This window comes from Oncorhynchus tshawytscha, linkage group LG01 (assembly GCF_018296145.1).
Source record: "Oncorhynchus tshawytscha isolate Ot180627B linkage group LG01, Otsh_v2.0, whole genome shotgun sequence".
Lineage (NCBI taxonomy): Eukaryota > Metazoa > Chordata > Actinopteri > Salmoniformes > Salmonidae > Oncorhynchus > Oncorhynchus tshawytscha.
Genome location: NC_056429.1, coordinates 62,542,937 through 62,570,872, shown reverse-complemented (window position 1 = coordinate 62,570,872; position 27,936 = coordinate 62,542,937). Strand labels below are relative to the sequence as shown.

General features: G+C 40.1%; 1 protein-coding gene across 5 annotated transcripts; it reads right to left on the bottom strand.

Annotated features, from left to right (window-relative positions):
• Positions 1–7: 7 nt before the first annotated feature.
• Positions 8–27,916, bottom strand: LOC112254622 (gamma-adducin). 5 transcript variants are annotated; one of them, XM_024427350.2, is made up of 15 exons: positions 27,770–27,916; positions 16,281–16,558; positions 14,545–14,689; positions 9,015–9,166; positions 8,133–8,213; positions 7,469–7,618; positions 7,044–7,187; positions 6,671–6,769; positions 5,577–5,750; positions 4,218–4,478; positions 2,278–2,394; positions 1,892–1,981; positions 1,498–1,621; positions 1,189–1,278; positions 8–956 (listed from the first exon to the last, which is right to left on the bottom strand). In XM_024427350.2, exons 2-15 carry the CDS (start codon positions 16,479–16,481, stop codon positions 724–726), a joined length of 2,061 nt encoding a protein of 686 aa, XP_024283118.1. In that variant the 5' UTR covers positions 16,482–16,558; positions 27,770–27,916; the 3' UTR covers positions 8–723. The 5 variants fall into 5 exon arrangements, 4 of the variants coding, with proteins under 4 accessions (XP_024283118.1, XP_024283127.1, XP_024283111.1 ...); XM_024427359.2 differs by lacking the exon at positions 27,770–27,916 and adding an exon at positions 18,227–18,314; XM_024427343.2 differs by lacking the exon at positions 27,770–27,916 and adding an exon at positions 17,902–18,177.
• Positions 27,917–27,936: the final 20 nt, after the last annotated feature.

Below are 27,936 nucleotides of genomic sequence, written 5' to 3'. Positions count from 1 at the left end.
AGCAAAGAGGAATTGAGTTTGAAGGTAGGCCTTGAAATACATCCACAGGTACACCTCCAATTGACTAAAATTATGTAAATTAGCCTATCAGAAGCTTCTAAAGGCATGACATCATTTACTGGAATTTTCCCAGCTGTTTAAAGGCACAGTCAACTTAGTGTATGTAAACTTCTGACCCACTGGAATTGTGATCCAGTGAATTATAAGTGAAATAATCTGTCTGTAAACAATTGTTGGAAAAATGACTTGTGTCATGCACAACATAGATGATGTTTATATGTCTCACCTTCATCTCTGGCCTACTGTTTAATGATGGGCTGAATGAAAAAAGTATCCGACCACAAATACATAGCAGGCAATGTGGTATTTCAGTAAGAGTTTTATCTTTTAAAGAATGAGGTTCTGTATCTGCACAGTATATTATAATTGATTTGTATTACAGAATTGCGAATTGGCTACAGTACGAAGAACAATGCAGCTGATATACTACATGTTCAACCCATCATGCCTGGAGCCCTATTCATATGTGGAGCCCTCAGAGGAAGTGATTGAGTAATAAGGAGATTGTAATAACAGGCTTATTGTTACAGTTGCTCCTTCCCAAAAGCTGGAGATCTATTAAGATCTTAGTGACTCATACATTTCCTCTAAGGAACACATCTCATCCCATGAGCTCATCTCATACCAAATAAGCTGACATGTCATTCTTCAGTGTCTCTCCATCTAGGCCTCAGCCTTCTCCTTTTTAAAATTCATTTTAAGGAAGGAGGGAGTGCGAAACTTATTTTTCTTCTTGGGGGACTTGGTTTGGCTGTCAGGGGTCTCGTCTCCCAATGATTTCTCTGAGGTTATGGATATTTCAACCATCTCTGTGGTGCTTATACTGAGCTTGGATACTTTGATGTTTAGTTTCTCTTCCAGTTCTTCCATATAATCTTTCCCATTGGGTATGATCTCTGTTAATGGGAAGAAACTAAGTCAGTGAGGAAAGATGGGGCTTGTAGAAAAGTGTATAACTGCAGGAAGAATGAAGATGACCATTTTGTCTATAGTGCACCCTTTCCATAACTCCCAAAAATTTGAACGAATAAAAGGTTTATGAGAAGGAATGCCCTGATTTAGGAATTCATCTTCTCATGGAAACTTTATTGGACACACCGGTCTTGCTCCTTTCTTATGAAATACTACCTTTGGCAGGAGACATGAGTGGAGACAGGGACAGTGAGATGGTGGAATCGTCAAATGTTGTCATCTCATCTGCATCTGTGATATCAGCATCTGCAAGTTCAAGGGTTATCAATAGGGCCTGGAGTTTTCCTGACCATGTGACCTGGCCAGATAAAACATTGGTCCCTAGTCATCACAGATTCAGCAACACAAATACAATAGCAGTACTGTAGATAACAGAGGTGAGAATTAAATTAAATGTTGATGAAGTGAGTGTTCTACATCATGATGACAGTGTTGATATTTGTATGGGATAGGGGAGAATCGTACCATCCTGGCAAAACTGCCTTCGCTCCACAACGCTCTTATACTCTTCTAGCACCTTGTCTGTCAGCTCACTGAAGGGGTTGGGAGGAAGAGAGCGCATCTGCTCCTCATCCTCAATGATAAAGGCCTGAGGGGAGAGAGAGATACAGAACAATGGGGTTAAACTTAACTGCTATACATACTGCTTAGTGACTAATGAGCTCCACAAATGCCCAGTCAAACCTTAAACCAATGGGAAGGTCCATACCAGTGAGCTTCAACCCAACTATGTCACTGAACAGAATATAAGGATGGACCAATGAAGACCCACATTACAGTCTTCTGATCATGACCGTCATGGAACTCACCACCATATCATGTTAGTGTTGTGTGGTGTGAAGCTGACCCATGTACTTACTGGTCCTGGTATGGTGTCCACAACGATGCCAGCTAGAAGATGGGACTTTGGTCCTGGAGTCATGTGATCAACATTGTTCTGTTGCCTTATCTAAAATACAGATTTCCATTACAAATTCTTTTAAGTTCTGTTAAGCATCCATAAAAATGTATACAAATGCTTCATGACTGATTGAACCACCCAGTTGTCATGCCAGAGGGAGACAGGCTGCATCCTATAGGTCACTGCAATCCACACTCATTTGCCTGGGAGGAGAGTTCAATAGTACCTCCTTTACAATATGTGTAGCAAATGGTCAAGCTGTTGAACTCAATATGTATCCCAGCCCAATATGTCTGAACATGTCAATAAGGAACATGATTAGAGAACATGATATTCTAGCTCACCTGGTTCCTCTTCTCCAGAACATCAGTGGGGTTTGTATTAAGGGGAACAAACTGGTTGGGGTCCTCGATCTTTATGGAGGTGCCAGTGCCATTGCTGGTCTCTTCAGATTTCATCCACTGAAAGGAAAGATACTGGTTTAATAAAGATACGTCAGTCTAGAGCTTATTAAATCCTTTTTGCTGAAAGGTGAATTTATTTCCTAGTGTCTGGTGGAAAGCAGACTGAACCAGGTTTTCCTCTAGGATTTTGCCTGTGCTTAGCGCCATTCAGTTTATAATTTATCCTGAAAAACTCTCCAGTCCTTAACAATTACAAGCATACCCATAACATGATGCAGCCACTACTATGCTTGAAAATATGGAGAGTGGTACTCAGTAATGTGTTCTATTGGATTTGCCCCAAACAACACTTTGTATTCAAGACAAAAATATAATTCCTTTGCCACATTTTTTTTGCTGTATTACTTTAGTGCCTTGTTGCAAACAGAATGCATGTTTGGAATGTTTTTATTCTGTACATGCTTCTTCTTTTCACTCTGTCAATTAGGTTAGTATTGTGGAGTAACTACAATGTTGTTGATCCATCCTCAATTCTCTTATCACAGCCATTAAATGATTTAACCTTCACCATTGGCCTCATGGTGAAATCCCTGAGCCATTTCCTTCCTCTCCGGCCACTGAGTTAGGAAGGATGCCTGTATCTTTGTAGTGACTGGGTGTATTGATACACCATCCAAAGTGTAGTTAATAACTTCGTGCTCAAATGGATATTCAATGTATGTTTTTTTTACTCATCTACCAATAAGTTCCAGTTTTTGCTAGGCATTGGTAAACCTCCCTGGTCTTTGTGTTTGAATCCGTGTTTGAAATTCATTGCTCGACTGAGGGACCTTACATATAATTGTATGTGTGGGGTACAGAGACGAGTTAGTAATTCAAAAATCATGTTAAACACTATTATTGCACACAGAGTGAGTCCATGCAACTTATTATTCAACTTGTTTTTACTCCTGAACCTATTTCAATACTTATTGACTCAAGACATTTCAGTTTTTAATTTATGAATTTGTAAACATTTCTCAAAACATAATTCCACTTTGACATTTTTGTGGTATTGTGTGTAGGCCCGTGACCAAAAGTCTTAATTAAATCCATTTTAAATTCGGTCTGTTACACAACAAAATGGAGAAAAAAAGGGATGTGAATACTTTCTGAAGGCACTATACACTTCCTCAAAATAATCAGAATTTATCCAAGATCAGTCACGAAATGTCCTTAATTTTGACGTTTTTGCAGAGGTCTTAGTCGCAAATGTGTATGAAAATGATTAATCTCTTGTTGAATGGCAGCAAACACTTCATTGAAAAATACTGTTCAAATCAAATTTGTCACACACCTTACCGTGAAATGCTTACGAGCTATAACCATCAATGCAGAGTTTTTAAAAAGTAAGACAAATCTGCTAAATAACCTAAAGGAAAAATGTTAACACAAAAATAACAATAAAGAGTATATATACAAAGGGTACCGGGTCAATGTGCAGGGGTACTGGGTAGTCGAGGTAGTGGAGATAATATGTACATGTAGGTAGGGGTAAAGTGACCATGCATAGATAATAAACAAAGAGTAGCAGCAGCTTGACCAATTGTTGAACAATCACAAAACGAACAAAAACTTCTTCATAATATATGCACAAACTGTTCCGAGTGGGAAGCATGCGGACACCTTTAGAAGATGTTATGTAGGGAAATATGTTTCATACATGTAGTTATACAATATTCCACAAGAGGGCAGGCTAACCTACAACATGTGATATTGCATCTCTGCTATAGGAAGACATATTGTCAGGTGGAAGCAATAGAGGTGCAATACTGCATGTACACAATGTAGTCTACCGGTACACAAGGTAGATTGAAGAAGACTGGTTTATAGCAGCTCACCATGGTCTTGGTTCTGGGGCTACACTCTCCACTGAGTGAGCGTTCAGGCACATTGACCTTCAGGTAGCTGTTGGGAGAGTTGAGCCAGCGTGCCCTCTCCCTCTGCTGTTTCTGCACCAGGAAGTTAAAGGGGTTTCTCTGACCCAGATCACTGTCCTGCAAAGGGACAGTGTAGACCGTGGCAGGAATCTCCACATCATTTTTGTTCCGAATCTTTTCCCTCACTATTGGGTGGTGGTACGTATAGCCTGTACGGTAACCCTAGCAACACAGAGAGACAATGTTTCAGTCCACCTGTCAAAATGGATTCCACGAAAACTCAGACACCTGTTATCCATCAACTGTAAAGTCTCTATTAGTGTTGAGAATGTTTAATAGATTTTCAAGGAAAAGGTTTGTGCAACTTAATTATGCTCAAAACAAACACAAGGTGTTCTCTGTTAAGTGAATGGCCCTCGACAGCATATAAAAACAATCTCCCAAGGACACGTTTTCAAACATTGGTCCTGCAGTTTCCCATCACAAATTTGTAAGATTATTTTCATCTTTAACAATGTGAACATACACTTCATATCAGTGACTAAAGCCTGTGGTTTAAGGGGATCCTAGACCACCCAATGTTTAGCCTCCATAGTTGGAACACTTTGTACAGTACATATAAACAACACTTTCAAAAGTGCCTGATTTCATAGGGAATGGATCACGCCTGGTAACACAGTGCAGTTGGCAGGGAAACTGTTGTTAGGGACACATCAAAGAAAAGGGGGGACCGCAAACCCCAAACCCAACCATGTTGAGCGGAACCCAGGGAGTGTGTTGAGTTTTCCAGTCAATTGACTCTGAAGGATTGTGTGGTCTGTGCTCTTAACTCCACACAGCATGGCCTGGCATCTGGAATCCATGATGAGGGAGGCGGGCTATGATCACACAGAGCTGTACAAGCTAACACAACTGCTGTGGCCACAGAATGTGTCTGGCCCTAGTCATTAGCAGTGTTGTTGAGATAGTATTGTTTAAAGCGGAAGCCCGTTGAACATCACACAGTTATCTACAGTGGATGCTAAACACAGACCCATCGCTAACAAACAGCGTGATAGCTACAGGCTAAGATTAGATGCTCATCTTTGATAAACACGCAACGGTCTTTAATAAGGCACATTGGGACAAAAAAATGGTGCATTAGTTCAAGGAGCTACAGCTGGCCTTGATGATCCCCCATGTTTGATTCACGAGTTAAAAATACTACTTTCCGGTTGGGATTATGATGTCAATATATTCACACACATCCTCAGGATGTGCATGGGAGAGGAAACCCAAAGCATTGTGGGAAAGGTCAGGTATAATGGTCAGGTCACCTACCAGGTTGTCCAGCATCCTCATGAGCGACTCAAACTCTGCCTCGCCCACTTTCCACTTGATTTCGCTGTCCACGGTGACCCCAGCAGCAGCCACTCCATGGGTCAGGGGCTTGAACCTCTCCCTGTCCAGGAGCACCAGGTTCTCTACTCCTGCAGAGCACCGCAGAGCACTGACCTGAATGACCACATCAAAAACACATATAGTCAAGGTCAGGAATTTCTCCTGACCATTTGAATTCACCAGGTTAGCCGGATAATGAGTAAAGTCTAAAACTAGCTATTATAGTGAAAATATGAGGTAAAATGTGTCACGAGGCATCACTAGAGTGTAGTAAATAAAACACAGGAATCCCAGACTGACCACACATGGAATAACCTGCTCAATGGATAAACCAACACTATCCCAGACACATTTTTATTTTACTAGGCACGTCAGTTAAGAACAAATTCTTATTTACAATGGCGGCCTACCCTGGCCAAGCCCTCCCCTAACTCGGACGACGCTGGGCCAATTGCGTGCCGCCCTATGGGACTCCCGATCACGGCCGGTTGTGATACAGCCCGGCATCGAACCAGGGTCTGTAGCGACACCTCTAGCTCTGAGATGCAGTGCCATAGACCGCTGTGCCACTCATATGATGATAAGAGAACACATTATCTGTCTGCTCCACATAGAGCTATGAGTTACATGGGAACCAAGTCCTAGAACACTAAACTCCACCTGGTGTTGTTTGAGAACAGTGGTTTTAATCACACATAGAGTATTTGATTTGGCTTTGTTTTAACAGATGTTTGACTTCTTACTTGTTTCTCTCTCACACAGGGAATGTAACACAATATCATTCAATTGAAAAATGACCAACACCAAGTTTGATTTGTTTCCAAAAACCTGGGAGCATTTTTATTCACATGTAATACATGCTGGTGGGTTTAGACCACACACGTTTACTGAGGCATAATAAACACGCATATATCTTGGATTGCAGCACACCAACATCCTATTTCCATGGTAAGAAAAAAAAATAGCAGTGAACTATTCCATGACCTATACAATAATGTGGTAGAAAAGGTGTGGCTGATGAATTCAAGTGTTACCTGGACTTCACAAGCCTGCTGTGAGTGGTAAATGTAGTGGAAAGCCTCCTCAATAGTCTCCCCCAGAGCAACCAGGCCATGGTTCCTCAGAACAAGCACCTACAAAATGATTAAGCGTGGGATAACGACATCAAAAAAGGCCACATGAATGCAGAAGTAAATACAAAGACATGAAAGGTAAAGCAGTTTAGCAAGTGGATACAACTTCCTGTAATGTGAAAATGCACTTTAAATGCTCTTATACCTGTGTAGAAAGAGCAATTACTACAGTAACAGAACAGTTTGATTAAATGCATTAAATGTTCTGTTTCTATGTTTGGCACACACGACAGTGAGCCTGTTGTTGTTAAGGAAACCCATCATTCTGCGTTACCTTGGCAGTGGGCCCTAGGGCTTTCTGGAACTCCACCTTCTCTTCTTGATCATCCAGACAGCCTTGGTAACCGAAGTAGGCAACATCGCCCAGAACCAGAGCCTCTTGGGAAATGGGCAGGATGCCACATTTCATCGAGGACACCTGTGAGTTCAGGATAAAAGCAACCGTGGCTATGCTGTGTCACCAACAACTAACAAAAGTTATTTCCGGCTAGTAAAACATCAGACATATAGCAACTATAAACTAGTAACTATGAACTTTAGAAGGCAACAGCACAATTACATTAGGTGCACTTAGTGTATATACAATAATGAAACAAAGATGAGATGGTAAAGATGGTAAATACACTTCCAGAGGTTGCTCTTCATTCAGTCATGAAGGGACATGGCCACTCATTGAGCTTTAGTTTAAAGTGTACTCACAGCAGCAGTGGCAGAGGTGTGGATGTGTATGATACACCTGACATCAGGGCGCATGGAATAGACAGCAGTGTGAGGGCTGAAGCCAGAGTGGTCCACCTCCAGGTGGGTGGATCCCTGGTCGACAACATCACCAATCATGTTCACTTTCACCTGGAAACAGACCAGGACACAACATCTCTAGGTCTACTATGGCATCAAGATACTGAGTCGGATACAAAGTCACACTAATGTATTGGGTATTATTCCAACTCATTATGCTGTTACTCACTGTATTCAGTTATTATGATTATATTGCAAAAGGAATCTAGTTATCCTTCTATTGGGACTTCCATCAATACTGTATTAAGGCATCTACATGCTGACAACAAACTTAGAAAACATCCATTCAACACAATTGTCAATTCTCCTTGACCCCTTGCTGAAGTAGTGAGGCATGTCTCTCAGCACAGCCAGGGTCTGTTTGAGTGGCTGGCCATTGATTATGAGGCCCTGTCAATAGTCTGAACACATATTCTGCACAATTCACACATCTGAATAGGGTTGTTTTGTATTGTTAATGATTGTGTTGTTCACCCACTGGAGATAAGCACAAGCTGTTATTTTCTAGGGTCGTTCTAAGCCATGTGTATCTGGAATATGAAAGCGCATGGACCATTATACCTACCAGACTGCCAGCCGTCACTTCAGTGAAAGAGAGCCCTTGTGGGATGATAAGAACATGGTCTTGTTCTTTGCTAACCCGGACCTGTACAAGGAAAAGGAAAACGTATATAACAAGCAAATGTCAAAAGGCATGCATTGCCAAGAGCAACATTGTACCAGCTATATAATTTGCTACTGGATATAGACAATTATTAAGATAAAAATGACTATTTATACTTTAACAATGCTTGCCAATTGCAAAAATAGAATGTGTATTGGGTGACTGAGAACTCCATGTGTCATTATGACGTGCCTACAGTAATCAAGATTCATACTGTGCTTATGAGTCTAGTGGTTAGGGCGTTGGGCCAGTAATTGAGAGGTTGCTGGATCGAATCCCCAAGCTGACAAGGTAAAAATCTGTTGTTCTGCCCCTTAGCAAGGCAGTTAACCCACTGTTCCCCAGGCGCCCGAAGACATGGATGCCAATTATGGCAGCCCCCTGCTCATCTCTGATTCAGAGACTTTATACTTTATAAAGGGCATTCGACAAAACGGAACCCTAATATTTTACAACCACTTCAACAGTGACTGTTGGTTTATAAAGAGAAGGTGCTGCCTCCACCTCAAAGCCATAGGAGACAACCGTTATGTTTTCATTTCCTAACAGTTTCAGTAAACATTCATAGTGTTTTTAAAACACTATACTACGGTATAAATACTATAGTATTCACTGTAGTATACTGTAGCCCCTGCGCACCTCTCTGATTCAGAGGGTTTGGGTTAAATGCGTAAGACACATTTCAGTTGAATGCATTCAGTTGTACAACTGACTAGGTATCCCCCTTTCCTTGATGCTACATTAAGTTGCTATAATGTTTTTTTTAATGTGGGTTCTACTCACAGTAATGTATGAGCTGGTGAAATGGGCCCAGCTGAAAAGGTCCACCAGTCTGTAGACACTGGCTAGCTTACAGCGACACTGTTTCTCCCCTTTGGTAAAGGATGGAGACTCTTCCCCATAGAGGTCATTGACTGGGGCGACCATCCCTGTGCCTGGAGAGAAAACGCATTGCATTCATGGTGAACTGATGTGACCGAGAGCACAGTCACTAACACCCTACAGCCTTCGTGACAAGCACCACAAATTTCTAAACGGCCACCTTTGTTCCAACTAAACAAGCTAAACCATTCATAATACTTCAGAGATATAACATTTATGAATGTTCATGAAACAAGAGCTTTCTTCATGTTCACGTTGTATTATATGGTCAATGGAATTAGCTTTCTCCATGACTACTCGTTCAACATGAACAGCTCTTAAAATGTTCTGCCTCTCTCTTTTCAAGTTCCTCTAACAACATTTAGCTCAAACGATTGCTATAAAAATGACTTTCTCATTAAATCACTACATCTCAGCATTCCTTGCTTAACTTTTGGATCATAATAGTGCTGTTCTCAGAACGTCTCATGAGTTCTGAGTAGTATATATTTTTTGACTTTATACTTTAAAGGGCATTCCACAAAACGGAACCCTAATCTTTTACAACCACTTCAACAGTGACTGTTGGTTTATAAAGAGACAGTGCTGCCTCCACCTCAAAGCCATAGGAGACAACCGTTATGTTTACATTTCCTAACAGTTTCAGTAAACATTCATAGTGTTTTTAAAACACTATACTACGGTATAATTACTATAGTATTCACTGTAGTGTTTTTACAGACTAAAGTCAGCAAAACCACTACAGGCAATACTGTGGTATTTACTGCAGTATACTGTAGTATTTACAGTTAAATATGCACTATGCAGAAATGGCTCTGGTTGCTAAAATTCTAAGAGTTTGCCTAATTTCAGTTTATGTGACAAAACAAACAAGTATAGTGTAGAGAATCACTGTACCACCTAAACCGCTGTGAAATATATTTTCCATAACCAAAAATATTGGATTTTCATGTTTGAAGCCAGTGTTAAAAACTGAAAGTAAATAAGGCAAAAATGAAACTTAAGACCGGGAAGCATAAATATAGCGCACATAGAACAGATCTACCACTTATTAGACTTGCTTTTAATGAGTGACAGATCTATGACTAAATTTCTATGTGGATTTGGTCAAGTTGCTCAAAAAGTTGCATATTGCAGCTTTAACAATAGTATACAGTATATTCTGAAAATATTGAGACGCCTTGACTTTTTCCTCATTTTGTTACATTACAGCCTTGTTCTAAAATTGATTAAATTGGGTATTTAATCCATTTTTCAATCTACACACAATACCCCATAATATCATAGCAAAAACATTTTTGGGATTTATGTACATTTATCAAATAAAAACTGAAATATTACATTTACATAAGCATTCAGAACCTTAACTCAGTACTTTATTGAAGCACCTTCGGCAGCGATTACAGCCTTGAGTCTTCTTGGGTATGACGCTACAATCTTGGCACACTTGTATTTGGGGAGTTTCTCCCATTCTTCTCTGCAGATCCTCTCAAAATCTGTCAGGTTGAATGGGGAGCGTCGCTCCACAGCTATTTTCAGGTCTCTCCAGAGATGTTCGGTCGGGTTCAAGTCCGGGCTCTGGCTGGGCCACTCGGACATTCAGAGACTTGTCCCGAAGCCACTCCAGTGTTGTCTTGGCTGTGTGCTTAGGGTCGTTGTCCTATTGGAAGGTGAACCTTCTCCCTAGTCTGAGGTCCTGAGCGCTCTGGAGCAGGATTTCATCAAGGATCTGTCTGTACATTGCTACGTTCATCTTTCCCTCGATCCTGACTAGAGGTCGACCGATTAAATCGGCATGGCCGATAAATTAGGGCCAATTTTAAGTTTTCATAACAATCAGTAATCAGCCTTTTTGGACGATTACATTGCAATCCACGAGGAAACTGCGTGGCAGGATGACCACCCGTTACGCGAGTGCAGCAAGGAGCCAAAGTAAGTTGCTAGCTAGCATTAAACTTATCTTATAAAAAACAATCAATCAATCTTCACATAATCACTAGTTAACTACACATGGTTGATGATATTACTAGGTTAACTAGCTTGTTCTGCATTGCATATAATCAATGCAGTGGCTGTTAGTTTATCATCGAATCACAGCCTACTTCAACTTCACCAAACGGGTGATAATTTAACAAAAGCGCATTGCTGAAAAAAGCACAATCTTTGCACAAATGTACCTAGCCATAAACATCAATGCCTTTCTTAAATTAATACACAGAAGTATAGATGTTTAAACCTGCATATTTTGTTAAAATAAATGCATGTTAGCAGGCAATATAAATTAGGGAAATTCGTGTCACTTCTCATATGTTCAGCGCAAGCAGTCAGGGTATATGCAACAGTTTGGGCCGGCAGGCTTGTTGCGAACTAATTTGCAATGTAACAGCAATATTTAGACTTCGGGTTGCCACTTCGGGTTGCCTGCCTGCCGCTGAAAAACATCCCAATAGCATGATGCTGCCACCACCATGCTTCACCGTAGGGATGGTGCCAGGTTTCCTCCAGACGTGACGCTTGGCGTTCAAGCCAAAGAGTTCAATCTTGTTTTCATCAGACCAGAGAATCTTGTTTCTCATGGTCTGAGAGTCCTTTAGGGCCCTTTTGGCAAACTCCAAGTGGGCTGTCATGTGCCTTTTACTGAGGAGTGCTTTCCATCTGGCCACTCTACCATAAAGGCCTGATTGGTGGAGTGCTGCAGAGATGGTTGTTCTTCTGGAGGATTCTCCCATCTCCACAGAGGAACGCTGAAGCTCACTCAGAGGGATCATCGGGTTCTTGGTCACCTACCTTGGTCAACTACCTGTTCTTGGTCACCTACCTTCTCCCCCGAATTCCTGGTTTGGCCGGGCAGCCAGTTCTAGGAAAGGTCTTGGTGGTTCCAAACTTCTTCCATTTAAGAACAATGGAGGCCACCGTGTTCTTTGGGGACCTTCAATGCTGCAGAAATGTTTTGGTACCCTTCACCAGATGTGTGCCTCGACACAATCCTGTCTCGGCACTCTAAAGAAAATATATTCGAGCTCATGGCTTGGGTTTGGCTCTGACATGCACTGTCAACTGTGGAACCTTATATAGACAGGTGTGTGCCTTTCCAAATCATGTCCGAATAAAGTGCCTATAAGAACATCCAATAGTCAAAGGTTAATGAAATACAAATGGTATAGAGAGAAATAGTCCTATAATAACTACAACCTAAAACGTCTTACCTGGGAATATTGAGGACTCATGTTAAAGGGAACCACCAGCTTTCATATGTTCTCATGTTCTGAACAAGGAGCTTAAACGTTAGCTTTCTTACATGGCACATATTGCACTTTTACTTTCTTCTCCAACACTTTGTTTTTGCATTATTTAAACCAAATTGAAAATGTTTCATTATTTATTTGAGGCTAAATTGATTTTATTGATGTATTATATTAAGTTAAAATAAGTGTTCATTCAGTATTTTTGTAATTGTCATTATTACAAATAAATAAACCGATTAACCGGTATCAGTATCGGTGTTGAAAAATCATAATCGGTCGACCTCTAGTCTGAATACTTACAGTTGAAGTCGGAAGTTTACATACACTTAGGTTGGAGTCATTAAAACTAGTTTTTCAACCACTCCAAGAATTTCTTGTTAACAAACTATAGTTTTGGCAAGTCGGTTAGGACATCTACTTTATGCATGACACAAGTAATTTTCCCAACAATTGTTTACAGACAGATTATTTCACTTCTAATTCACTGTATCACAATTCCAGTGGGTCAGAAGTTTACATACACTAAGTTGACTTTGCCTTTAAACAGCTTGGAAAATTCCAGAAAATGATGGCATGGCCTTAGAAGCTTCTGATAGGCTAATTGACATCATTTGAGTCATTTGGAGGTGTACATGTGGATGAATTTCAAGGCCTCTGGTCTAATGAAACAAAAATGTAACTATTTGGCCATAATGAACATCATTATGTTCGCGGGAAAAAGTGGGAGGCTTGCAAGCCGAAGAACACCATCCCAACCGTGAAGCACGGGGGTGGCAGCATCATGTTGTGGGGGTGCTTTGCTGCAGGAGGGACTGGTGCACTTCACAAAATAGATGGCATTGTGAGGAAAGAAAATGATGTGGATATATTGAAGCAACATCTCATGACATCAGTCAGGAAGTTAAAGCTTTGTCGCAAATGGGTCTTCCAAATGGACAATGACCCCAAGCATACTTCCAAAGTTGTGGAAAAATGGCATAAAGACAACAAAGCCAAGGTATTGGAGTGGCCATCACAAAGCCCTGACCTCAATCCTATAGAAAATTTGTGGGCAGAACTGAAAAAGCATGTGCCAGCAAGGAGGCCTATAAAACGGACTCAGTTACACCAGCTCTGTCAGGAGGAATGGGCCATAATTCACCTATAACTTATTGTGGGAAGCTTGTGGAAGGCTACCCGAAACGTTTGACCCAAGTTAAACAATTTAAAGGCAATGCTACCAAATACTAATTGAGTGTATGTAAACTTCTGACCCATTGGGAATGTGATGAAAGAAATAAAAGCTGAAATAAATAACTCAACTATTACTCTGACATTTCACATTCTTACAAAAAAGTGGTGATCCTAACTGACCTAAAACAGGGAATTATTATTAGGATTAAATGTCAGGAATTGTGAAAAACTGAGTTTAAATATATTTGGCTAAGGTGTATGTAAACGTCCGACTTCAGCTGTATGTAAATAAGCTATTTTTGTTTTTTATTTATAATGCATGTGCAAAAATGTCTAAAAACCTGTTTTCACTTTGTCATTATGGGGGATTGTGTGTAGATTGACAAGGAACATGTTTATTTAATACATTTTCGAATAAGTCTGTAACGTAACAAAATGTGGAAAAATGGAAGGGGTCTAAATACTTTCCGAATGCACTGTAATTACTGTCGTAAAAAAAACTGTAGTGTATATACTACAGTAATTAATTAAGTGTCTTTGCAGATTGTAGTATACTGGGGGTAAATTGTGGAATAGATACCGGCTGGAATGCGGTTTTAACCAATCAACATCCATTATTAGACCCACCCGTTGTGTAATATTCTACAGTATACTACATTTTACTACAGAATTCTATAATAAGTACTGTAGTATTCTATAGTAAACTGTAGTATTTTTTTATGTGGACGATCTCCATTGAAAGATGGAGGGAAACATAATTGACAATCCAGACAGCTGCAATTCATTATAAAGTCCAGGACATGTGGGCGACTTATGAGAAACATTTGGCATGTGGAATGTTGTCAACAAGTACTTGAGCAGAATTTTGCTGCATAAGGGCTCTCAATGTCACAGGTTTTTGTAAATACCTTGTTCCAAAACATTGACAATGCAGAGAATCAGGATGCATCACTGAAAGACTATGCAGACCCACATGTACTCTCTCACATGTGTGCGCACACACTGCTACTTACTGAGAGGAGATGTGAAGGAGCCTGTCCCTCCCACAGAACTGGCCACGATCAGGTCAGCTACTTGCCTAAGAGCCAGCAGCCCTGTTGGATTACTGCCCTTAGTCATCTGATCCTGGACCAGTCCTTCCAGCTCATCCTTAAACACCTGGAAACCAAACAATGACATATTAAAATGACTGAGTGAAAACAGTCCCAATAGTCACTGGCTTACATCTATCAATCTTTACCAGTCCAGGATAGTGGTCACTGGTCACAAAGAATAAGATGAGGGAAGGAAGTAGGGTGGAAGGTAGCCTAGTGGTTAGAAAGGTGAACAAGCAACCAGAGGGTTGCTTGGTCAAATCCCGGGTCTGCTGGGAAGAATCTCCTGGGAAGTGGGCTGGCAACTGGAGGGTTGCTGGTTTCAAATCCTAGATACCATTGAGAAGGACCCTTAACATCCCACAACAACAGCTTCCTGGGTGCTCAGTGTAGCAGCCCCTGCACCTCTCCAAAAACCTGTATATGTGCGTCTTTCAGAAGGGTTGGGTTTAAAGTGGAAGTCTTGTGTACAATTGACCAAGAAAGTTATCTTAATCTTACAACTTCTGGGATGGTCTACTGTTGTGTAGTTATGCAATTATTCTCACATTGACCCTGTTCCAACTCCCTGTCTATTCAGCCATTCACATTAGGACAATGTACTTCCAGTGTACTCTCAGCCCTAAAAAAGCCCTCCTGAATTAAATCACATTAGATTCTTCTAAAACCCTCTTTGTGCCAATGTCACTAGAGGTAACTGGGAAGTATCCTTCTCATTAAGCCAGCCTATTAATTTATACCCACAGTGTCGTTGTCTTTTTGGGAAGGATACCCAAGATATACGATTCTCCTGCAAGCCTCTTTGGTGGAACGCCAGCATTCCGCCCCATCTCAGTGCGGTTCCCATGGTGATGAGCTAAGTTCCACTTGTTGGGGTCTGTTATGCAATCACAGACATGCGTGGGCTCATCTTATTTCCATGCACTTTACGGGCATGTGTTTGTTGCACCTCCTAGCAGCATCTCTAACCACATTTTACTGCTCGATTATCTATGCCTCCGATTCACGATTGCATATATGCATTTATCATGGGTGCATATAGGCAACATTTACTGCTTATACTACAAAAAAAAATATATATATATATATATATGTACATACAGTGGATGCCCAAAATTATGTTCATGCCTATATTGTTCTGTCTCTCAAGAATTCAATTTGACAAAAATGTTTCATGAGTTAAGCTGTGAACTTGACAAGGACATTTGGCAGGCAAAGTATAATAAGGTTGAAATCTATTCGGACTGGTTCATATTTAAATATTTAAAACCACAGTAGTGGAGCTTGGCTGTTTCCTCTGACAGTAGCACATTGTACTGCATTGCAACAAAGATGTACACTGTACAAACACCTTACTACTTAATATGACTGAGTTGCCTAACTTGTCTTACCTAGCTACCTCAAGGGTAAGAGCATCTGCTAAATGTCTCAAATGTCAAAGTAATAGCCTCTTTATTTGCAGATCAGTTCAAATGTAGCCATCAGAATGAAAACTGAAGACATCAATGATGTAGTGTCTCTACTAGAGCCAATGACACAGGCCTGGACCTCGAAGAGGAAAACTTTTCAGGCCATTTGATGGTCTGCAGCCAGATAATGAAAATGGCTGTACTGTGTACACACATTAACATAGACATAAAGAACAAGAGACATACTGGACTCTGTAGGATCTGAGTGACTCTCTTCTTTTGCTCCATCATGTTGAAGTCCTGCTGTATTTCAGGTGACATGTTCCTGCTGCGGAGGTATTCTGGGTCACTCTCGTCCACCCGGTCAAAGTACCTCTCCTTGGAGTCTGTGCTGGATAAGGACAGGGTCATGGACCCAACCGTATGTCTGATCTCCACCAAACTCATACTGTCCAAGTCTTCACAACAGCCTCACTCTCTCTGATCCTCACCTGCCACACTCCAGGACTGCTGGCTCTGGGAATCTGTTGGGGACAGACAAAAACTTTTGTTTTCCACCAGTGCTGATGATGCAACAAGTATGGCCAGATGTTAGACATAAAAAAAATTCCACCGGAAACTTGATTCATACTAAATCAATTATTTTATTGCGGAGGTAAACTAATAGGCTTGCATAAAGTTGTAAACAAACACACAGGGAAGGAAAAACACACAGGACCCCATAAAGAGTTTCTGCTGCTTTTGCAAAATCTAATGGGGATCCTAATAATACATTTTTTTTTTAAAAGGTTTACCATAACCACCTCTATCTCTGCAGAGAAACAGAGAAACCCCTGTGTGTCTACTGTAATCTGTGGGGTGGGGAAGGGAACATCAATCACCAATGTTTACTGTCATGCAAACAGCCAGAAAGCATGTCAATAGAATATCACAGGGGGCTTTGCATTATCACCTCATATAAAATCAACTAGTTTGGGAGAGCATTTAGCACCTATTGTGTTAAAGTTACACCTTTTTTTTGGAGGGGGTCAACAGGGGATAAGTAAAGGGTTAAAACAGTCTGTGACCTGGATTTATTTTGCTCTATTATGCCTGTTCAATATCTCATCAAGTTCTTATCAACACAACTACAAATTGGTCTACAAGTGATGGAGGCTAGACAAATCTATTATAACAGATATTCTACCCATTTTAAGGTGTCAAAAGTGGTCTATTCAATGTGTCTTTTCTGCAGTGAAAAGCCAGATACAGATAACTTAAACATGTTATCTGAAGATAATATACAGAAAAGGCACATTACAGAAAACAGCAGCAGAGCATTTCCTGTATTACACAAATATAATAACTACTGTCCAGAGAATCGGTAAACTTTCTTATTTTCTATACAGACATCTAATCAAAATAAACAGTAGGGCTAGGCTACAAGAATTCAACCATATGTTCAAAGAGTCAAAGATATCGAGTTCCGCTAATACGAACGGCAAGAAGCACAAAAAAGGCACCCAGGTCCCGTAAATATACCATTACGTAAGAGTTAACACGTTAAAATCAGATCCAACAATGTAATATGATGAAAGGAACAACAGAAGAAGAGGAAAAATGTGCTGCATGATGCATTTTACGCTTTAATCCAAGGAGATACTCAACTCACCGACGAAATAAGATACTCCATTGAGGAGCACCACGACAAAAAAAGTTGAGCATGTACTGTATATGCCATCATTGAATTGACCATCGACTCGTATCTTTAAACTTCCATGAGTATTATCAATACGCTGTGCTACAAAGTAACCCTAGACCCTTTGCACTAAACCAGTCCACAGGAAATAGGCGACATTGTATACAGTAACTATTTGAAACATCAAACCTTTTTTGGCAGTGATCGTATCTCCGTAGCCTATCTAACGACAGAAAATCCCCACAAGTCCTGGACAGAATTCAAAGATCGAGACTAAAAGTGTTAAATGTATTCCAGATTTCGATGCATTCTGCAAACGTAAAATATTACTCCGTATGTGCGCCCTATGTCGTTGCAGTAAGCATGTAAACAGCTGTGTGTGTGTGTGTGTGTGTGTGTGTGTGTGTGTGTGTGTGTGTGTTTCTAAATTTGCAGCGGCGAATTCATTTAGCCGATTATGTAGCAAAACGTTTCTTAAACGGAAACAAACAGAACGTAACGGGGCGAGACCTACTTGCATTTGTCCAATAGAAGCTCTCGTTTGGACTAATGAAGATGACATCCCTGAATGCAAGCAAGTCCGCATGTTGTGAGTGGGTGTGTTTGTGTGGGAAAAATGAGACCATGTGACTTCTCATATCCCCCCCAAATACATTCATATATGCTAAGGTCAAACAGATCATGACTACATCCATTTGTATTGCTGATTAACTGATTTCCTAAACACTTTTATACCAATGGGAACACAGGAATAATGTCACTGTTTTCTGGAGAAGTGTGCCAGGTGTGTTTGTGGGGAATACATAAGTGTATGACGATCTTGTAAAATTTCACTAGCATACTAGATTTGAACTAATAATTGAGAAATCTGGCATTCCCATGGTTGGCTTCAGGAGTAAACATTGGCGTAACAAAGGAGTAAACATTGGCATAATAAATTACATGGACTCACTCGGTGTGCAATAATAAGGTTTAACATGATGAATGACTACCTCATCTCTGTACCCTACATATACAAATATCTGTAAGGTCCCACAGTCGAGCAGTGAATTTGAAACAAAGATTCAACCACAAAGAACAGGGAGGTTTTTCAATGCCTCGCAAAGAAGATAACCTATTGATATTTTTTAAATATTTTTTTTACACTGAATATCCCTTTGAGTATGGTGGAGTTCTTAATGACACTTTGGATGGTGCATCAATACACCCACTCACTACAAAGATACAGGTGTCCTTCCTTGTCGGAGAGGAAGGAAACGGTTCAGGGATGTCACCATGAGGCCAATAGGGACTAAAACAGTCACAGTGTTTAATGGATGTGATAGGAGACAGCTGATGATGGATCAACAACATTGTAGATACTCCACAATACTAGCCTAATTGACAGAGTGAAAAGAAGGAAGCCTGTACAGAATACAAATATTCCAAAACATGCATCCTGTTTGCAGCAATGCTCTAAAGTAATACAGAATATAATGTGGCCAAGAAACTTTTTGTCCTGAATACAAAGTGTTATGTTTGGGGCAAATCCAATACAACACATTACTGAGTTTCACTCTCCATATATTCAAGCATAGTGGTGGCTGCATCATGTTATGGGTATGCTTGTAATCACAAAGGACTGGGGAGTTTTTCATAAAAAATAAATGGAATGGGGCTAAGCACAGGTAATATCCTAGAGGAAACCCTGGTTCAGTCTGCTTTCCACCAGACACTGGGAGATTAATTCACCTTTCAGCAGGACAATAACCTAAAACACAAGGCCAAATCTACACTGGAGTTGCTACACTGGAGTTGCTTTCTAAGAAGACAGTGAATGATGCCGAGTGGCCAAATAACAGTTCTGACTTAAATCTGCTTGAAAATCACTTGCAAGACTTGAAAATGGTTGTCTAGCAACAATCAAAAACCAATTTGATAGAGCTTGAAGAATTTTGAAAAGAATAATGGGAAAATATTGTACAATCCAGGTGTGCAAAGCTCTTCGAGACTTACCCAGAAAGACTCACAACTGTAGTTACTGTTCAAAGGTGATTCTAACATATACTGTAGGTGTATGAATACTTATGTAAATGAGATATTTCTGTATTTCATTCTCAATAAATTAGCAACATTTTCTAAAAACATGTTTTCAATTTGTCATTATGGGGTATTGTGTGTAGATGGGTGAGAAAAAAATAGAAATGCAATCGATTTTGAATTCAGGCTGTAACACAACAAAATGTGGAATAAGTCAAGGGCTATGAATACCATGAATACTTTCTGAAGGCAATGTACATCACATTTCGAACAGCAACATTGTGATATGCCCCTAAAGCACTGGTGTGATTGTGCACATCTCCTGCTTAGCTGATTAGCCTACAGACACAGTCAAATTTATTCTAGTTCTAGTCAAAGGTTGAATTACTGAAAGAGATTTTCCGGTACTTTGTATACTTTTTTTTAGCCAAATACAGGTCACGAGCCAAAAATGGTCACTGAAAATTGCGTACTACATCACCTATGTGCAAATATGTGCAACATGTCATTGCTTTCTCTCACTCGCTCTGCTGTGTGTGCATCTCTTTCTAGCTGTCACTCAAATTGCTAAGGGGCTGGCACATGTGGGGAAAATGTATGAAAAATGGCGCTGCACAGCTTCCAGAAAAACAGCTGCTTTCAAACTAGAAATTCCGTGGCTAATTGAGGTAAGACAGTAATTCTGCTCACAGATTATGCATTCATGAACTACACATTGACACATCTAGCTCAAAGAGGGAGGTTTAGAAAAAGACTTAGTAGTCACCAAAGTTCCAGAGAATGTTTTTAAAGAAAATAAAAAACTAGAAATTACAGTTCATTACTTATTTAGATTCATGTCAAAATTGTATTCCTTACTTGAATGAAATGTAATAGTAAATGCTGGCATCCTTTTAAAACTGTTATGTGATTAAATGTGTATCTCTGTCCCCTGTTTTGGTCACTTGGGAATGTGATTCACTAGTCTATTCAGTAAATAATAATATTGAATTGTTAACTCTTAATGGAATCCCACTGTCGGTTGTGTCCAAACCACTCACTATCAGGAATCAAGGTAAGACCCAGATGCAGACACGTGGAATAGACAATGGTTTACTATTCCAACAGGGGCAGGCAATAGACAGGTCAAGGCAGGCAGGGGTCAGGAAACCAGAGGTGGGGCAATGGTACCAAATGGCAGGCAGGCTCAGGGTCAGGGTAGGCAGATGTCAACAATCCAGAGGTGGGGCAAAGGTACAGGTCGACAGGCTCAGGGCCAGGGGCAGGCAGAGTGGTCAGGCAGGCGGGCTTAGAGTCAGGACAGGCAAGAGTCAAAACCAGGAGGGCAAGAAAAAGACACTGGGAAAAGCAGGCGCTGATAACAAAAACGCTGGTTGACTTGACAAACAAGACGAACTGGCAACGGATAAACAGAGAAAACAGGTATAAATACACAGAGGATAATGGGGAAGATGGGCGACACCTGGAGGAGGGTGGAGACAATCACAAGGACAGGTAAAACAGATCAGGGTGTGACACTCCCAAAATGTTTTTGTTTTGAAACATGAAATTGGCTTTATTGTAGAAAAACTAGAGATCAATCCATTCAACACAAAGACAGACACAGAATTCCAACAAATCCCACCATGAACTCATGTCAACTTTTAAGACAGTTAATAACATAAACTTACTATACGAATGCAGATGCAATAACTTGCGCGCAAACACACAGAAAATGTACAGTCAAATTTGGTCTCCCAATGAACCAATGTAAACATTTCTTGCTGCCCCAAGGACCTCTAACTGATTGGTCCACACACACACACACACACACACACACACACACACACACACACACACACACACACACACACACACACACACACACACACACACACACACACACACACACACACACACACACACACACAATTGGAGAGAGAGAGAGATTAGTTCAGTGACTGACATAACAATTCCAGGAAGCAGAGTGGAGTGTCCATAGCAAGGCAGATACCGGGACATATGGCTTGATGTAATGAAAAGCAGAACTTTCTCAATTAAGAGCTGAATGACCCTTCAAGTCCCCATTGCTACCCTAGCTGCAACCCTATGGGGACTGAAATATGCACTCACAAAAAAATGTGGTGCACGTACACACACATGCTTTCAACATACTCTTACTGAACCCCTACATTTTCTGTAACTCTATTTGGATATTTTTTGGAAGGGCAGTCCTTCTTGTGTAACATTGACCAGATGTCTGGTGTTATTACTAGAGACCTCATGTATAAGGTGCACGGTAAGATACAGTACATACAGTACCAGTCCAAAGTTTTAGAACACCTACTCATTCAAGGGTTTTTCTTTATTTTTTCTATTTTCTATGCTGTAGAATAATAGTGAAGACATCACAACTATGAAATAACACATATGGAATCATGTAGTAACCATTTTCTGGATTGACTGACCTTCATGTCTTAAAGTAAAGATGGACTGTCATTTCTCTTTGCTTATTTGAGCTGTTCTTGCCATAATATGAACTTGATCTTTTACCAAATAGGGCTATCTTCTATATTCCACCCCTACTTTGTCACAACACAACTGATTGGCTCAAATGCATTAAGAAGGAAAGATATTCCACAAATTAACTTTTTACAAGGCACACCTGTTAATTGAAATGCATTCCAGGTGACTACTTCATGAAGCTGGTTGAGAGCATGCCAAGAGAGTGCAAAGCTGTAATCAAGACAAAGGGTGGCTACTTTGAAGAATCTCAAAAATAAAATCTATTTTGATTTGTTTAACACTTTTTTGCTTAAAACATGATTCCATAGGTGTTATTTCATAGTTTTGATGTCTTCACTATTATTTTACAATCTAGAAAATAGTCAAAATAAAGAAAAACCCATGAATGAGTAGGTGTGTCCAAACTTTTGACTGGTACTGTATCTATATAGTATATCAGAAAAACAAGCACACCTTTCTAAGTGCATAAATACAACACCCCAAAGCACTTGATTAATAGTTCATAGACATGAAGAATACCACACTATCTTAGGACAACACCTACAGCGATAACAGCAAAAGTGTTCATGGGATCCTACGTCAATGGCATAAACTTGACCTCACTCCTTGACAGAGGGAACCATATAAAAGGCTGCTTTATATAAAAGGATGAGTTTACAGAAACAAGTCCGGCTGCTCTTCCAAAGGCATCCAATGACCTTCCAAAATGTCCACTCTAAGAATAATAACAACTAGACTAGACTCATGTTCAGGTTACATATTTACATCCACTCCAGAAGATGCAATGTTCTGCATGTTGTTTGGATCAGTTACAATATGTCATTTTCCTTTTTCTCTTCTCATTATCATAATGCGCATAATAACTACCCGACAGTATATTTTTACAACTCAAAAAGTCATTGTGAAACAGAAAGTTAAGCTGGAATTGAATGAGATTTAAGCTTTAATGAGCTACTGGACCAGAGCTCTGGCAGGCAAGACATAGTGCTATAGTACACACTTCATCATGATGAAATGACTAAAATCATGAATTCATATCTTTCTCTACATTTGGTTTTGTCACAATGTGTTAATTTTCCGTTTTATTTTCCCTAGCTGCTTTTCCATCAGAGACCATCTACTGTAAAGCAACACAAATAGGGATGCCTTTTTTGGGTCAGTTATTGTTCGATTGTCAGAAGCACCCATAATTATTTCTTGTTCTTCAATTTTAGTGTTCAAATGTAATTTTCATCATTCTCTAATGGATTTGACTTTTATTTCTCAAGCTATAGTAATTGTAATTTCTGTACCAATCTGAAATGTAACACAACATTAGTTATCACTGAAGCTAATCATGGAATCTCCACTCTGCCAAATATTTGCAGTTGACAAGACTTCTGGTTCGTTGGAGGGAGGCCTTTAGAGTTTACAGGTATCATTATTAAGTCTGTTGCTCAAACACAGGAAATCATTTCTGCATCATAGTGGCTTTCTAATGAAGGGATAAAGAGAAAAACTCTTCACAGGAAGTCCAATGGTGAAGTCCGGGCTTCCAGACAGAAAAATAATCCATTTGTCATCTCAGAGAAAGGGAGAAGAGAGAGAGTGAGAGAAAAATAATCATATGCAGATCAGCAATATCTTACCCCAAACTTCACTTTTCAGGGGGAGTCTAGGAGGTGGACACATCCTATTCTCATCAGACAAAATTACAGGTTATATTGCCTTCTTGACTGATTATTCAGAGCAAAATGTTAAAGGTCATATCCTCTCATCAGCCAATCGCAGTCACATCATATCTGTTGATTTTCTCGTGTCTAGTTGACTATTTAAAGATTGAAAGGGGAACTTTTCTCTCTGAGGTCTATGAAATATTGCCAGACACTTTTACATCCATGTCTGTCCCCTCCCATGCCTACATTTATGGTCATTTTCCTGTGGCCTCTGTGATGGGGAACCCCATGATTTATTATCAACAAAATTACTTTTGACCCTAACCCCAACGAATTGATACCGACTGTTTAGAACCAACAGAACCACAGTCCTCTTGTGAGAATAAAAACGTGTTGTTTATGAGTTTATTCGATACAGTAAAATATCCTACCACATAGTTTCAGAGTTTGAGGAAATGGATACGTCATCTAATTTCACCAACAGTGCCTTCAAGTCGGTTCCACTGAGAAAAAACATCCATCAACAGCAGTTCTTTGAAGAGAATACAGCCATGGACAAATGTTTAACAAATTCACATCACTTCACAACTCCCTAGATATGCATAAAAATGTGACTTTAAAAACATTTGCTTTGATACAGCGTCTTAGCCACTGAATGTTTCACCCACTTCAAGGCTTTTTGTATGTAATGAAATACTCGGTAATCCTGATTAAATTGATACCTCACTGTAAATGGGCGGTACACAGCTTTCTCATATCATGGACATTTAGGTAATTTTCCCTGAGAGCCTAATGTAATAACCAAGTCAGTGTCAAAGGCCTGAGAAACGTCTATTTCTGAAGCCCTATTTCAGGATTTTGAATACTGCATAGCTTAACTGAAGGCTACTCCTGCCTTTGGTCTGAGCTATTATTTTCCCTTGCAGAGTTCTAAGTTTACTGATGTTAAATGTGCAAAAAGGAGGACCACTGTTTTGAACAGTTACATTTATGTAGAACTTTCTATAAAATGAAGAACATGCTATATGACGAACATAATCATAAGGAATTTTTAAATCACAAACCCTCTGACGGCAAGTCCACAGTGGAGCAATGTTTATCTTTTCAAAACTATCACAATACTTATGAACATGGTTCTGCTATTCACTTTAGCAGTGTGGGTGGTAAGTAACACCTCATGTACAGAAAACTAGGGACCTGGAGCTATTTACATTGTTGCAGTAAAAACATTATTTTCACAGCTTTATATAGAATTTGATACTGGCAGAGATTAATATTGAATCAACACATAAACTGAACAAAAATATAAACGCAACGTGCAACAATTTCAAATATTTTACTGAGATACAGTTCATAGAAGGAAATCAGTCAGTTGAAATAAAACAATTAGGCCCTAGTCTATGGATTTCACATGACTGGGCAGGGATGCAGCCACAGGTGGGCCTGGGAGGGCATAGGCCCACCCACTTAGGAGCCAGGTCCACCCACTGGGGAGCCAGGCCCAGCCAATCACAATGAGTTTTTCCACACAAAAGGGCTTTATTACAGACGGATATACTTCTCAGCAAGCCCCCCTCCCTCTCATCAGACGATTTCGCAGGTGACGAAGCCAGATGTGGAGGAAGCCAGATGCTGTTGTGAGGCCGGTTGGATGTACTGCTAAATTCTCTAAAACAGCGTTGGAGGTCGGCTTATTGTCGAGAAATTAACATTAAATTATCTGGCAACCGCTTTGTTGGACATTCCTGCGGTCAGCATGCCAATTGTACACTCCCTCAAAACTTGAGACATCTGTGGCATTGTCTTGTGGGACAAAACAACACATTTTAGAGTGGCCTTTTATTGTCCCCAGCACAAGGTGCACCTGTATAATGATCATGCTGTTTAATCAGCTTCTTGATATGCCACACCTGTCAGGTGGATGGATTATATTGGCAAAGGAGAAATTCTCACTAACAGGGATGTAAACAAATTTGTGCACAAAATATGAGAGAAATAATATTTTTGTGAGTATGAAACATTTCTGGGATCTTTATTTCAGCTCATTAAAAATAGGACCAACTCTATAAACTTTACATATTTTTGTTCAGTATACATAACGGCTAGGAGAGTGGACTGAGCTGGATGAAGAAGAATTACAAGAGTGGTCAAGCTTTGTTCATCTACAGTACATGGAGGACCTGGCCGAGACTGTTTTGTGGTTTTCTTTTGATTGCCTCCACCCTAAAATGTGGTTTAGGGTGCGGTTGACTATGGGGCTGGAGTAAGGATCTGGCCAAATTTAACGCGTGGTGGGTTTATCATATAAACATAGACAATGAGAAGACAAAGCTGAGGATATACTGTACACTGAGTATGCAAAACTGAACACCTGCTCTTTCCATGACAAACTGTACACTGACCAGGTGAATCCAGGTGAAAGCTATAATCCCACTGTTAAATCCACTTCAATCAGTGTAGATGAAGGGAAGGAGAGGCTAAAGAAGGATTTCTAAGCCTTGAGACAATTGAGACATGGAATGTGTATGTGTGCTATTCAGAAGTTGAATGGTCAAGACAAAAGATTTAAGTGCCTTTGAACAAGGTAAGGTAGTAGGTGCCAAACGCACTGGTTTGTCCCAAGAACTGCAACGCTGCTGGGTTTTTCCACGCTAATCAGTGTAGATGAAGGGGAGGAGACAGGCTAAAGAAGGATTTCTAAGCCTTGAGACAATTGAGACATGGAATGTGTTTGTGTGCTATTCAGAAGTTGAATGGTCAAGACAAAAGATTTAAGTGCCTTTGAACAAGGTAAGGTAGTAGGTGCCAAACGCACCGGTTTGTCCCAAGAACTGCAACGCTGCTGGGTTTTTCCACGCTCAACAGTTTCCCATGTGTATCAAGAATGGTCCACCACCCAAAGGACATCCAGCCAACTTGACACAAAGGTGGGACACATTGGAGCCAGCATCCGTGTGGAACAGGGATACCTTGTAGAGTTCATGCCCCAACAAATTGAGGCTGTTCTAAGGGCAAAAGGGTTGCAACGCGATATTAGGAAGGTGTTCCTAATATTTTGTATACTCAGTGTATACCTAAATAACTTTACTTTTAAGAAAGTGGCAACTATTTGAGTTAAATTCATGGCTAAAATAGACTTGTTTTGTGTAGAAAATATCCAATATGTTCCAAGTAATCACTTAAACATGACAAATGAATTGCTAACGCTCAATTACATGGTTAAAATGGTTTGGGTCACCACCCACTGCATGTGAACTTGATGGGTTTCTGAAAACCTACATTAAAGTACCAATTAGCTATGAAATCTTGTATGCCTCAATTCCACATCTAAAGTAAACACACGCTTACCCAGTGTATAATGTTTCTAGAGAGAGAGAGACATTAATTGAAAGCAGCTGTTTGTGACTTAACTCAGCATCTGGAACTGATGTAGTTCTGGTCTACTACAGCCAAACAATAAAACTATATCTCGACAACATTGTAAAAACAGCATTTACTATCCTAAGAAAGTGTACTATAGCATATACAGCACTATACACACAGTATTGCTGTATAGAGTAATACAGAATAAGATAACACATCTGGTAAGCGAAAGCCTTATCAGTCCAATATTTCCTTCTTAACCGACTCACAGGTGACTCACTCCATCCACCCATGAAAGGGATTTTCATTTTGATACAACATTGAGCAAGTCCTTACAAAGTCCAAAGTAACTACTTAAAATGAGAAGCTATTTTCAAAACATTTCCTAATTCACTGATATTACATCAAATATCATTTGCCTTGCTCTGTTTGCAGTTACAAACTACTATTCTTGTTCAGTTGACTTGTCTCAACAACCACCATTGCAAAAATGTAAAAAATGCTGCTCCACTCACCTTTTGAGGTCAAACTCCCACAGTTCTGCCAGGGTCCTCATCTAGCTCCAACTAGGATGAGTGACTGATGCTTTGCCTATCATCTCCTACTCCCTCTGTTCCTCAAAGTCATGTGATGCACATTCGCACAGCTTGCTGGGAAAAACTTCCAAACTTGTCAGAGGAGG

Bases quoted from the DNA above. Each gene is read 5' to 3' on its own strand.
- LOC112254622 (XM_024427350.2), bottom strand. From the start codon at position 16,481: ATGAGTTTGGTGGAGATCAGACATACGGTTGGGTCCATGACCCTGTCC. The intron at 14,690-16,280 runs GTATGTCTCTTG...TTTGGTTTCCAG, and splicing joins CTCAGATCCTACAGAGTCCA to GTGTTTAAGGATGAGCTGGA. The intron at 957-1,188 runs GTAGTATTTCAT...TCCCATTAACAG, and splicing joins ACTCATGTCTCCTGCCAAAG to AGATCATACCCAATGGGAAA.